This window comes from Vombatus ursinus, unplaced genomic scaffold (assembly GCF_900497805.2).
Source record: "Vombatus ursinus unplaced genomic scaffold, bare-nosed wombat genome assembly UNPS02012319.1, whole genome shotgun sequence".
Classification (NCBI taxonomy): domain Eukaryota; kingdom Metazoa; phylum Chordata; class Mammalia; order Diprotodontia; family Vombatidae; genus Vombatus; species Vombatus ursinus.
This window is the reverse complement of record NW_020952097.1, coordinates 3,042,725-3,056,292: the sequence shown is the minus strand read 5'-3', so window position 1 is coordinate 3,056,292 and position 13,568 is coordinate 3,042,725. Positions and strand designations below refer to the sequence as shown.

Sequence of the window (13,568 nt, the reverse complement as noted above, 5' to 3'; positions counted from 1 at the left end):
TCTCTGCAGCCTTTGATACTGTTGATGGTTTTTCTTTTGCCTATTGTTGTTGGTCAGTTGTTTCCAACTCTTTGTGACCTTATTTTGGAGTTTTCTTGACAAAGACACTAGAATGGTTTGCCATTTCCTTCTCCAGGTCTTTTTACAGATGAGGAAACTGAGGCAAACAGGGTTAAGTGACTTGTCCAGCTGTAAGTGACTGCTAGTAAGTGTCTGAGGTCAGATTTGAACTCATGAAGATGAGTCCTTTTGATTCCAAATCCAGTACTCTATCCACTGCAGGACCTAGCTGCCACTTTCTTTTGCTTAATACCCTCTTTTCTCTTACTTCCCTCCACATCCTCTGCAATCTTGTGATACTAGCTTCCTGGCTGTTCCTTGCACTCTTCACTCCATCTCCTGACACGGGTCATGTCCACTGAATGTCCTCCATGCCTGAAATTCTCTCTCTTCTTCCCTTAGCCTTCCCTGGCTTCTGTCAAGTCCTAGCTAAAATCTACAGATGTCTTAATCACCAGCCACTAACACATAGGCTATGTGAGGTGAGAGATACTTAGGAATTGAGGATGATATTGCACTGTGAACAGCTGTCATGTTCCCTCCTCCTCCCTAGCGCTCCCCCTTCCTGACTACCCCTGACAACTTTTATACCCCATGCTTGTGCTGCCTATTCAGTTTAGTCACTTTCCTCTCATTAGTCAACACTGATGGGACGGGGGGCTCTTTGTCTTTACCCCCCACCAGGCATCATGTTCAGTAATTATTCTTGTTTCTAGGTGACTTCATGGAAGCCTGGGGCAGTGCTGCATCCAACCATGGATGATTGATTGGTGAAGGATTTACAATGGTAGATGACTGCTGAGCCAGAACAAATGATGCCTCATCAAATGTACAAAAAGCAAGCTACTAAGCTCCTTGACTCTTCCTTCCATTCTAGCCTTGAAGTTTGAGGTCTCTTTAATGCTGCAATAGGAGAATCAGGTTGGAGAAGGGATGATTGCCCTGTTTTCTACCCAGTTGCCATGTATATGTGATTGCCTGGCCACTTCTGACTCTTGTGTGTTTATTCTGTCCTGACTTTGCCAAATAAGTTTCCCCCTGCTGGATTTGTCAAGAGACTGGCTGGGACCTTGTGATTTGAAAGGTCTGAAATTCCTGAGTTCCAGTGAGCAATTGGATGTCAAAAGGGACCTTCTGCATCAGAGAAGATGCCACCAGAAAGATGCCCAACCCAAGCTTAGCATTTGATCTGACAATGGCAGAGACGAAATGTGAAGTGCCCGTATAATATATTCCAAACTGCCTTATGGGACAGCTAGATGGCACCACGGATAGATGACCAACTCTGACCTTAGGGAGATTCATCTTTATGAGTTGAAATCTGGCCTCAGACACTTACTAACTGTGTGTCCCTGAGCAAGTCACTTGACCCTGTTTTCCTCAGTTTCTTATCCGAAAAATGAGGTGGAGAAAGGAATACTCCAGTATGTCTGCCAACAAAACCCCAAATGGGGTCACAAGTGTTGAACACAATTGAAATGACTGAACAACAAAAACAAAAACTGCCTTATGTTTTGATACAGTTTAAATATTATCCTCCCAGGCTATTATGTATATAAGGATTAGGTACTGAAACCTGTTCTGAAGACATTGCTAAAGTGTGTTATGATTTGTGTATTCTTAGCATTCTTTTTTGTGAGTAGGAATAAACTACTTGTCCCATTGTTGATTGATATGGTACTTTGAATATCTTTTTTGCTTTCTCCTTTTGGAAGAAACTGAGACTTGTAAGAAATAATCTCATTTTCTTTGTCCTTCAGGGTAGAGATTTGTTAGCCGGCCAATGCATATGAAAAAAGGGAACCTCCTCTTACCAGAGGCCAGGCTGCACAGAGCTGAAACCAATGTAACCACATGCTTAGTACAGGACAGAGAGGGGTTAGTGTCCCAGCACCTGCTGTTGGTACTTCTGGGTTATACCTAGCATCTCTACCTGTGAAATCAGAGAAGGGAAACCCATCACAGTCACCTGGGGGAAAATAGTCTCATAAACCTCATGACCTTTGACTATTCAGGGAACTACCCTCCTATGAATATAGCTGTGACTCACTGTCTTAGAGGGAGGGGGAGAAATCAGTGGAGCTGGGTATGCCTCTCCTAAGAATCATTACTGACCCAGTCTCCCACTTTGCTTCCTTCTATGGTGACCCTATGATCAGAACACCTTATCTCACAGTGACAGCTCTGATTTTATCCATCTCTTGATGCACCTGCTTGCCCATGCTCTGGCCCATTCATGTTTCATTTTAGGTCTCAGGTCTGTCCTTTGTAAGTGTGATAGGATTAGCAATCTCCTGAGGCAGCATCTCCAAATTCCTGATCAAGCTCTGATTGACCCAGCTTCCCTGATTCAGCTTTCTGGTCTTGGGGCACAAAAGGCCCTAGCCATGTGTAGTCAGCATCTCTCAGAGTTGGTGGGTACCTGACAGCCTGTGAGTCACCATATCCTGGCAACTGACTGACCAGATGCATTTCCAGAGGAGTCAGGTGCCACCACGTCCTTATTGCATATCCTTACTGTGTTAGGGCAAATGTTTTTAAATGTGTAGTTTTAAATGTGCATGACTTGGGATATTTTGTCCCAACAGTGAACCTGAAACTGAGAGGGTTAGTAGGCTGGTGTTAGAGTCCTGCCTCTAAGTGTAAGACATTAATATGCAGTGATAAAGGATCTAAGAGGAAGCATGATGTAGAGGCTAGGTGGCCTGCCTTGGGTCATAAAGTCCTGCCTCTGACACACACACCAGCTCTCAGGCTACTCTCCAAGGTAATTGTATTAGCAGAGGGAGTTTCCATATCAGTCATTCCCTAAACAGATAAAATCATAGTTCCAGGCCAAAATAAAGGAAAGAGTCTTTACTTAATATATGAATAGTCTATTTATTCTTTTGTGAAATGTGCTCTAAGTTTGGAAAGCATGATATTATAATGGAAAGACAGTTATATTTGGAGGAGAAGTCTAGTTAAGTAAAATCATTAAGAATTTGTTAAGCATCTAGTATGTGCCAGGCACCCTGCTAAGGGGTAGGGATACAGAAAAAGACATCTGAACAGACAGATACAAGAATGGAGAGTAGCAATCACAGGACATAAGCCTTGGAAGAAGTGTGTGTGGGTTTGTGTATTAGGTGGGAGTGTTCTGGGTCACATCATAATCACACCAAAGGAGATGTGGAGCAGATTTCAGAAGACAGAGTGGGAACTGGATAGAACTGGGTTCTGTTCTAGGGGATCTCCCCTTTTGAGGCTCATGCCTTGCCTAGGGGAAGGGAAGTGGTCATGGGGAGTGGATAGAGGAGAAAGAAGTGAAATGGTGGAGAAGAAATTTGTTTCTCATACCATGGCTGGCTCCCAGCCCAGATAACATCTAAGAGAAAATTTATGTGATGATATTAAAAGAGACACTGCACACAGGTCAGCATTCACAGGAATTCATTGTCCCTCAGCTTAGCTCCCCTTAGCTCAGTATGGGTAAAGAGGTGAGTCTGGCTTCTGTCCTTAGCCTCACTCTTCCTTTTTCACTCAGCTCACACTGGTTCTTTCTTTTTCTTCATCCCTAAACCTGGGGAAGGGGGCAAGGATCCCTTCCTTCAGCATAATGCTAGGGATCAAATAGAAATAATGATCTGCATAGTCCCTGAGCCTAAAGAGCTGTTCTAGCCATCTTGGTTTTTATGTGCTGGATGAGGACTAAAAGGGTAGAAATAGAGCAGTTCATTACATGCTATTACAATCAGGGTGGGCTGAGTGAGAAAGAGTAAATGCAGTTGGGTAGAGCAGATGGGTAGAGAGATGTGGATAAGGCATTCTAATGTCCCATTAGAATCATTTACATTTGACATACAGGATTGTCTGATCTTTTTACTTTCTCAAAAATTTCCACTCTTATTCTAACTCCTTTAGGAGGATCATATGCTACTGAGGATACAAACCTGTTCATGAAAACAAATAACAATACTCTCGCAGATAGAAGCTTTCCATCCCTAGGTTCAATGGTTTCACAAATGAATTTACTTGTAAGAGGCTGACTTTACTCCAATTATCATAAAAGACTTGGGAGGATACTTAAGTAATTAATTCCCAATTGTATATAGAAAACAGTGTTCATCAACTGAATAGAACACGTTCAGCTGTTAACCATATACAAACTGAATAGATATACAAACAGTACTTTTCACTAAGAAGACTGGTGATGTTAAATTTCTATTCCTTAAAATAGAAGAGGTTTCTGACTTCCACTCCACAAGTTAAATGACCACACATTTAGACTGAAAACAGTGAGATCTTACACACTTGCATTGTGCTCATATCTTTTACTCACTACTTGAGCTGATTATAGAAATTTGCTGTAACAGGAAAAAGGGGCCTTATTATTAGAAAAACATGGAAAGACTTACAGGACACAAGGAAGAACAAAATAATCAGAACGAAGAGAACATTGTATACAGTATTATGAATATAGTTTTAAGACATGGGAGCCAAGATGGTGGAGTAAGCAGTAAATCTCTCTCACCCTCCCTTATTGACCTCTGAAAAACCCAGAAAGTAGCACGCCAGGAAAATCCTGGAACAGTTGCGCCAGTGGAAAGATGGGATGGAGCAGTCTTTTAGCCCAGGAAACTTGGAGGATCATCAAGAAAAGTATATCTCACTCCAGTAAAATGGTAGTGCACTCAAGGATGAGAGGCCTGCTGGCAAGCCAGCAACAAAACCCTCATCAGCAAACCAATGGGAGATCCTGAGCCCCAGGGTGATGGAGCAGGCAAGCACCAACACCAGGATTCACTTCCTACCCCACATGCCTTAGCAAAGCCAGAGGAATCAGCAGACCCCAGCTCTGAGAACCACCATGTGTACTGGATCGACCCCAAGCAGGCAGACAGCCTGCAGCAGCTGGAGCTCCACATGCTTCAGCACAGCCCCTGGATGACATGTGTCTTCCAGCCACTGGGTCTCTCCATGCTCCAGTGCAGCCCTAGACAGTCAGGCATCCTTGAGTGGCCAGACCTCTGGGTGCTTCAGTGTAGCCCTGGGGAAACACAGAAGAACACTGTCTCACCTCAGCACGTGCCAGATACCACCCCTAGGATACCAGCTCAGCATCAGATAAGCTACCAGACCTATATAGCCTCCAGCTGCCAGCACCCGAGGCCCTAGCACACAAACAGTGCCCAGGCCCCTGGTCACCAGCACAAGAAGTCTGGGACAGTGATCCCTGTGCTCCAGCAGGAGAGCCCAACTTTAAAAGCCAGAAAATAGGTAAATAAGATAACAAGAAACAAAAATGAACATTGACCATTGAGTTACTGTGGTGACAGGGAAGACCCAAACACAAACTCAGAAGAGGAGAACATTGTCAATATATATATATCTGAAACCTGAAAGGGGAATATGAATTGGTCTCAAGCCCAAAAAGCCTTCTTGGAAGAGCCCAAGAATGATTTTACAAGTCAAATAAGAGAGGTAGAAGAAAAATTGGGAAAAGAAATGAGAGGTGTACAAGAGAGAGTCAACAGCTTGGAAAAGATAAAACAAAAATTGACTGAAGAAAACAGCTACTTAAAAAATGTAATTGGCCAAATGGAAAAAAAAAATCACTGAAGAAAATAACTCCTTAAAAAGTAGAATTGACCAAATTGAAAAGGAGGTATAAAAATTGACTGAAGAGAAGAACTCTTTAAGAAGTAGAATTGGCCAAATGGAAAAAGAGCTACAAAAACTCACTTAAGAAAACAATTCCTTTTTTTCTTTATTATTTCATACTAATTTCTTTTGATTTATCAATAATTACTTCCATAAGCTTTTTAGTTTTAAATTATTCTCCCCTTCCCTCCCTGACTCCTCCGAGATGGCAAGCAATCTGATATAGGCTATACATATACATTCTTATTAAATATATTTTCACATTACTGATGTTATAAGAAAGAATTAGAACCAATAGGAGGAACCACAAGAAAGACAAAATAAAATAAAACAGAAGAAAAAAACAGCAAATATTATGCTTCAATCTGCATTCAAACTCCATAGTTCTTTCTTTGGATGTGGATAGCATTTTCCAACTGTATGCCAACAAATTTGACAATCTTAGTGAAATGGATGAATATTTACAAAAATATAAATTGCCCATATTAACAGAAGAGGAGGTAAAATACTTAAATAACCCCATATCAGTAAAAGAAATTGAACAAGTCATTGATGAACTCCCTAGGAAAAAATCTCCAGGGCCAGACGGATTTACAAGTGAATTCTATCAAAATTTAAAGAACAATTAATTCCAATACTATATAGACTATTTGGGCAAATAGGTGAAGAAAGAGTCTTACTGAATTCTTTTTATGATACAAATATGGTGCTGATACCTAAACCAGGAATAGTCAAAACAGAGAAAGAAAATTATAGACCAATTTCTCTAATGAATATAGATGCAAAAATTTTAAATAAAATATTAGCAAATAGATTACAGCAACTTATCACAAGAATAATACACTATGACCAGGTAGGATTTATACTAGGAATGCAGGACTGGTTCAATATTAGGAAAACTATCAGCATAATTGATCATATCAACACCAAAACTAACAGAAACCACATGATCATCTCAATAGATGCAGTAAAAGCTTTTGAGAAAATACAACAGCCATTCCTATTAAAAACACTAGAGAGGATAGGAACAAATGGAGTCTTCCTTAAAATAAGTAGCATCTACCTAAAACCTTCAGCAAGCATTATATGTAATGGGGACAAGCTAGAAGCATTTCCAATAAGATGGGGTGAGGGGTGAAACAAGGATGTCCATTATCACCACTGTTGTTCAATATCGTACTGGAAATGCTAGCTTTAGCAATAAGAGAAGAAAAAGAAATGGAAGGGATTAGAATAGGCAAAGAAGAAACAAAGCTATCCCTCTTTGCAGATGACATGATGATATACTTAGAGAATCCCATAGAAATAAGCAAAAGACTACTTGAAATAATATACAACTTCAGCAAAATTGCAGGCTATAAAATTAACCCACATAAATCATTGGCATTTCTAATATATTACCAAAAAAGTCCAACAGCAAGAGATAGAAAGAGAAATTCCATTTAAAATTACTATAGACAATATAAAAAATTTAGGAGTCTACCTACCGAAACAAACCCAGGAACTAAATGAACACAATTACAAAATACTTTTCATAGAAATAGAGTCAGATCTAAATAATTGAAAAAAACATCAGTTGCTCATGGGTAGGCTGAGCCAATATAATAAAAATGACAATTCTACCTAAACTAATTTACTTATTCAGTGCCACACCAATAAAACTACCGAAAATTATTATTATTATTTTTTTTAGGCAATTGGGGTTAAGTGACTTGCCCAAGGTTACACAGCTAGTACGTGTCAAGTGTTTGGTCTGAGGCTGGATTTGAACTCAGGTCCTCCTGACTTCAGGGCTGGTGCTCTATCCACTGTGCCACTTAGCTGCCCCTCAAAAATTATTTTATAGAGCTAGAAAAAATAATAACATGATTCATTTGGAATAACAAAATGTTCAGACTATCAAGGGAATTAATGAAAAGAAATGCAGGGGAAGGTGGTCTAGCTGTTCCAGATCTTAAATTGTATTATAAAGCAGCAATCATCAAAACTACTTGATACTGACTAAGAAATAGAATGGTGGATCAGTGGAATAGGTTAGGTATGCAAGACACAGTAGTCAATGACTATAGTAATCTACTATTTGATAAACCCAAAGACCCCAGCTTTTGGGATAAGAACTCACTATTTGACAAAAACTGCTGGGAAAATAAGAAACCAATTCCTTAAAAATTCAAATGACTCTATGAGACATCAAGAAGCCATCAAACAAAATCAAAAGAATGAAAAAGTTGGAGAAAATGTAAAATTCCTCTTTGAAAAAACAACTAACCTGGAAAGTAGATCCAGGAGAAGGAATTTAAGAATTATTGGTCTACCTGAAAGCCATGACAAAAAAAAAAAAAAGAGACTGGACATCACTTTCAGGAAATTATCAAGGAAAACTGCTGATATTCTAGAACCAAATGGTAAAATAGTTATTGAAAGAATCCACCAATCTCCTGAAAGAGTTTTCAAAATGAAAACTCCAAGGAATTTTGTAGCCAAATTCCAGAATTATCAGATCAAGAAGAAAATATGGCAAGCAGCCAGAAACAAACAATTTAAATATTGTGAAACCATATTCAGGATTATGCAGAACATAGCTTCTACATTAAGGGATCAGAGGGCTTGGAATATGGTGTTTTGGAAGGCAAAGGAGCTTGGATTACAACCAAGAATCAACTACTCCCCCCAAAACTGAGCATATCTTTCAGGGAAAGAGATGGAAATTCAATGAAATAGGGGACTTCCACATTTTCCAGATGAAAAAACCAGAGCTGACCAGAAAATTCAATCTTCAAATACAAGACTCAAGAAAGGCATAAGAAGGTAAAGAGGAAAGAAAAAAAATGTTATTCAATAAGGTTAAACCATTTACATCCCTACATGGGATGATAATATTTGTAACTCTTTAGAACTGCATCTTTATTATGACATTTAGAAGGGATATACATATAGGGTGTGGGTATAAGTTGACTTTGATGTGATGATAAAAAATCAATTAAGGGGGAGAAAGGATTATACTGGGAGAAGAGGAAAGGACAAGGCAGAAAAGGGTAAATTACATCATATGAAGAGGCACAAACACCTATTATAGTAGTGGTAAATAAGGGAAGCAGATGAGCATTGTTTGAACCTTACCCTCATCAGATTTGGCTCAACGAGGGAATAACATAATACTGAGGTATAGAAATCTATCTTATCCTATAGGAAATAGAAAGGGAAAGGGGAAATAAAAAAGAGGGTGCAAATAGAAAGGAGACCAGAAGGGAGGGAAGAGGTAGTAGGGGAAAGAGGAAAGAAAAGGGAAGGGGGCTGATAGAAGGGAGGGCAGATTGAAGGAGGTGGTGGTCAGAAGCAAAACACTAATGAGGCAGGAAAGGAAGAAAGGAGAGAGAAAAGCAAAAAAAGAGGAAAAATAAGATGGAGAGAGAGATACAGTATTCATAACTGTGATGTGAATGGGATGAACTCTCCCTTAAAATTGATGTGGATAGAAGAATGGATTAAAAAACATAATCCTACAATATGTTGCTTACAAAAAACACATTTGAAGAAGAGAGATACACACAGAGTAAAGATAAAAGGTTGGAGCAGAATATATTATGCTTAAGGTGAAGTTTAAAAAAAGTAGGGGTAGCAATCTTGATCTCAGACAAAATAAATGCAAAAATAGATCTAATTAAAAGAGATGAAGGAAGGAAACTGTATCTTGCTAAAAGTTACCATAGACAATGAAGTAATATCATTACTAAACTAAGCATACTATTTTCTCTTTGTGTTTTTTTCTTCTGCTTTTCCCTTTTTGTTCTGATTCTTCTTTTACAACATGACAAATGTGAAAATATGTTTTATGTGATTGTACACATATAGCTTATATCAGATTGCATTGGAGAGGTGGGAGGGGAGTGAGGGGGGAATAATTTAGATTTCAAAACTTTATAAAAGTAAGTGTTGAATGAATGAGCCACGAGTTGTGCAGGCCTGCTCTGTACTCCACAAAGTTGCCAAAGTGATTTTCTTAAAGCATAAGACTGATCATACCATTCTCTTATTCAAGAAGTTCTAGTGCTGACTCCCTTTCACCTCAGGGATCAACTACAAACTCCTCTGTTTGGAATTTAAAGACCTTCACGTTTGGCTTCAGTCTGTCTTTCTAGTTTTATTACACACTGTTCCCCTTCACACATTATATGACCTAGCCAAACTGGCTTATTCACTATCTTTCACACATAACCTTTACATAATCCATCTCCCATGTGTGAAATATATGACCTCTTATGACAAACCGGCTTCTAGGAGCCAAGATAGCAAAGTAAGAAGTAAGTTACTCTAGCCTTCTGTTATTGACCTCTGAAAGCCCAGAAAATATCACCCCAGGAAAACCCTGGAAAAGCTGAGCCAGCAGAAAGATAACAGCAGAATGGTAGCTCAGGAAGCTTGGGGGATTAACAGGAAAAGCCCCTCTTGCTCTGGGACAGGAGGAGCAGTACAGGACAGGAGGCATCCCAGCAAGCCAGTAGTAAGCTCCACCTCAGCAAACCAGGGGCAGATCGTGAGACCCAGCCGGGTTGAACAGGAAAGCACCAACACCATGACCCTTAAGTGCCTCAGCACAGGTAGGGGAACTGGTAGACACTAGCTCAGAAAACTACAGCATGTGCCTGCATTTTCCAACAGCCAATTCTCCCAGTGCTTCAGCACAACTCCAGAAAGCACAACTCCAGGAGGCACAGCTTCAGTCTGGCAGACATCCTCCAGCAGTCAAACATTTGAGTGCAAGGCCCAGGTGAACAGGCATCCCCCAGTCAGACTCCCCACCCCGCTTTGAGACCTCCAGTGTTGCTGACCCCAATTCAGCACCAGGTAAGCTGCCAGACTCCTACAGTCTCTGGCTGCCAGTATGTGAGGCCCCAGCACACAAAGCTGGTGACCAACTTCTGGGTTCCTAGCACAAAAAGCTTGGGTCAGTGCCCCAGGTGCTCTAGCAGGAGAGATCAACTCTAAAAGCCAGGAATTAGGCAAATACAATGAGCAAAAAGCAGAAATGGACAATGACCATAGATTCTTATTGTGGGGACAGGGAAGATCAAAGTACAAACTCAGAAGAGGACAACATTGTCAATATACCCACATCCAAAACCTCAAAGGGGAATAAAGACTGGTCTTCAGCCCCCAAAGCCTTCTTGGAAGAGCTCAAAAAGTATTTTAAAAGTCAAAGGTAGAAAAGTAGAGGTAGAAGAAAAAATTGAGAAAAGAAATGAGAGGTATGCAAGATATATACAAGATTCTTTTCCAAGACAAAATTGACTGTAGAAAATAAGCCCTTAAAAAGTAGAATTGGTCAAATGGAAAAGAAGGTACAAAAACTCACTGAAAAGAAGAACTCCTTAAAAAGTAAAATGGGCCAAATGGAAAATGAGGTACAAAATCTAATTAGAAGAAAACATTTTGTTAAAAATTAAAATTGAGCAAGTAGGAGCTAATGACTCTATAAGATATCAAGAATCAGTCAAATAGAAACAAAAGAATGAAAAAATAGAAGAAAACTTAAAATATCTCATTGATAAAAAAAACTGACCTAGAAAATAGATTCAGAAGAGACAATTTTAAAATTATTGTTTTACCTGAAAACTATAATAAAAAAAAAGATCCTGGACAGCATCTTTCAGAAAATCATCAAGAAAAACTGCCCTGAGGTCCTAGAACCAGAAGGTAAAATAGTCATTGAAAAGAATCCATCAATCAGCTCCTGAAAGAGATCCCAAATTGAAAACACCAAGGAATATTGAAGCCAAATTCCAAAATTACCAGGTCAAAGAGAAAATACTGCAAACAGTCAGAAAAAAAAAACAATTTAAATATCATGGAACCACAGTCAGAATTAGGCAGGACCTTGCAGCTTCTACATTAAAACATCAGAGGTTGTGGAATACGATATTCCATAAGGCAAAGGAGCTTGGATTACAACTAAAGATAAACTACCCAGTGAAACTGAACATAATATTTCAGGGGAGGAGATAACCATTCAATGAAATAAAGGACTTCCAAACCTTCCTGATGAAAAGACCAGAGCTCAACAGAAAATTGATCTTCAAATCCAAGACTCAAGAAAGGCATAAAAAGGCAAACAGGAAAGAAGAAAAAACACAGCAACATGTTATTAATAAGGGCAAACTGTTTACGTCCCTACAAGGGAAGATGACACTTGTAATTCTTGAGAATTGTATTGTTATTATACCATTTAAAAAGGGTATGCATAGAAAGAGGGCATGAGTATAAGTTGACTTTGATGTGATGATAAAAAATCTAATTAAGTGGCAAAAAGGGATTGTACTGGGAGAATAGGAAAGGAAGAGGCGGACAAGTGCACATACATCATATGAAAAGGAACAAAAACCTATTACAGTAGAGGACAAGAAGGAAGGGAGACATGCATTATTTTAACTTTACTCTCATCAGATTTGATTCAAAGAGGGAATAACAATCAGTTAGGTATAGAAATCAAACTTACCATATAGGAAGTAGGAGGGGAAAGGGGAAAGAAAAGGGAGGGGCAGATAGAAGGGAAAGAAGAAGTAGTAAGGGGAAAGGGGAAGAAAAGGGAGGGGGTTGATAGAAGGGAGGACAGATTGAGGGAGGCAATCATCAAAAGCAAAACTCTAGTGAGGAGAGAAAGGGAGAAAGGAGAGAGAAAAGCATAAGTGGAGGAAAATAAGATGGAGAGAAAGACACAGATAGTAATCATAACTGTGAATGTGAATGGAATGAACTCTCCAATAAAATAGAAATGGATAGCAGAGTAGATTAAGAACCATAATCCTACAATATGTTGTTTACCAGAAACATATTTGAAGCAGAGGGATACACACAGAGTAAAAGTAAAAGGCTGGAGCAGAATATATTATGCCTCAGCTGAAGTAAAAAAAAAAAAGCAGAGGTAGCAATCCTGATCTCAGACAAAGCAAAACCAAAAATAGATCTAACTAAAAGAAATAAGGAAGGAAACTACATCCTGTTAAAAGGTACCATGCACAATGAAGTTATATCATTACTAAACACACATGCACAAAGTGGTATAGCATCCAGATTCTTAGAGGAGAATTTAAGGGACTTACAGGAAGAAAAAGATAACAAGAGTATACTAATATAGTACCTCAAACTCCCCCTCTCAGAACTAGATAAATCTAACCACAAAATAAACAAGAAGGAAGTTAAGGAGGTGAATAGAATTTTAGAAAAGTTAGATATGATAGACCTCTGAAGAAAATTGAATGAGGATAAAAAAGAATACGCCTTTTCTCAGTGGTATATGGCACCTACACAAAAAAAATTGACTATATATTAAGGCATAAAAACCTCACAATCCAATGCAGAAAGACTGAAATATTTAATGCATCCTTTTCAGATCATGATGCAATAAAAATTACATGTAATAAAGGGCCATCAAAAGTTAGACTAAAAGTTAATTGGAAACTAAATAAGCTAATCCCAAAGAATGAGTGGGTCAAACAACAAACCATAGAAACAATTCATAACTTCATCCAAGAGAATGACAATAATGAGACAACATACTAAAACTTATGGGATGCAGTGAAAGCGATTCTTAAGGGAAGTTTTATAACTTTACATGCTTAAATGAATAAAATAAAGAAAGAAGACATCAATGAATTGAGCATGCAAATAAAAAAGCTAGAAAAAGAACAAATTAAAAATTAAAACAAAAAATTTAAAAATCCTCAATTAAATACCAAATTAGAGATTCTGAAAAGCAAAAAAGAGATTAAGAAAATGGAAATTAAGAAAACTATTGAACTAATAAATAGAACTAAGAGCTGGTTTTATGATAAAAGCAGAAGCAGAAAGCTGGGAAACAATTTTACAAC

The 13,568-nt window shown here is 38.7% G+C and overlaps 1 protein-coding gene and 1 pseudogene across 1 annotated transcript in view; both read left to right on the top strand.

Annotated features, from left to right (window-relative positions):
- LOC114039753 (myelin-oligodendrocyte glycoprotein-like) overlaps positions 1-1,436 on the top strand; it is a 34,053-nt gene extending 32,617 nt beyond the window's left edge. The window contains exon 8 of the mRNA XM_027857593.1: positions 777-1,436. Coding sequence (XP_027713394.1) covers positions 777-780 — 4 coding nt within the window. The 3' untranslated portion in view covers positions 781-1,436. The remainder of the gene's footprint in view (positions 1-776) is intronic.
- LOC114039756 overlaps positions 1-13,568 on the top strand; it is a 201,755-nt pseudogene that overhangs the window by 92,227 nt on the left and 95,960 nt on the right.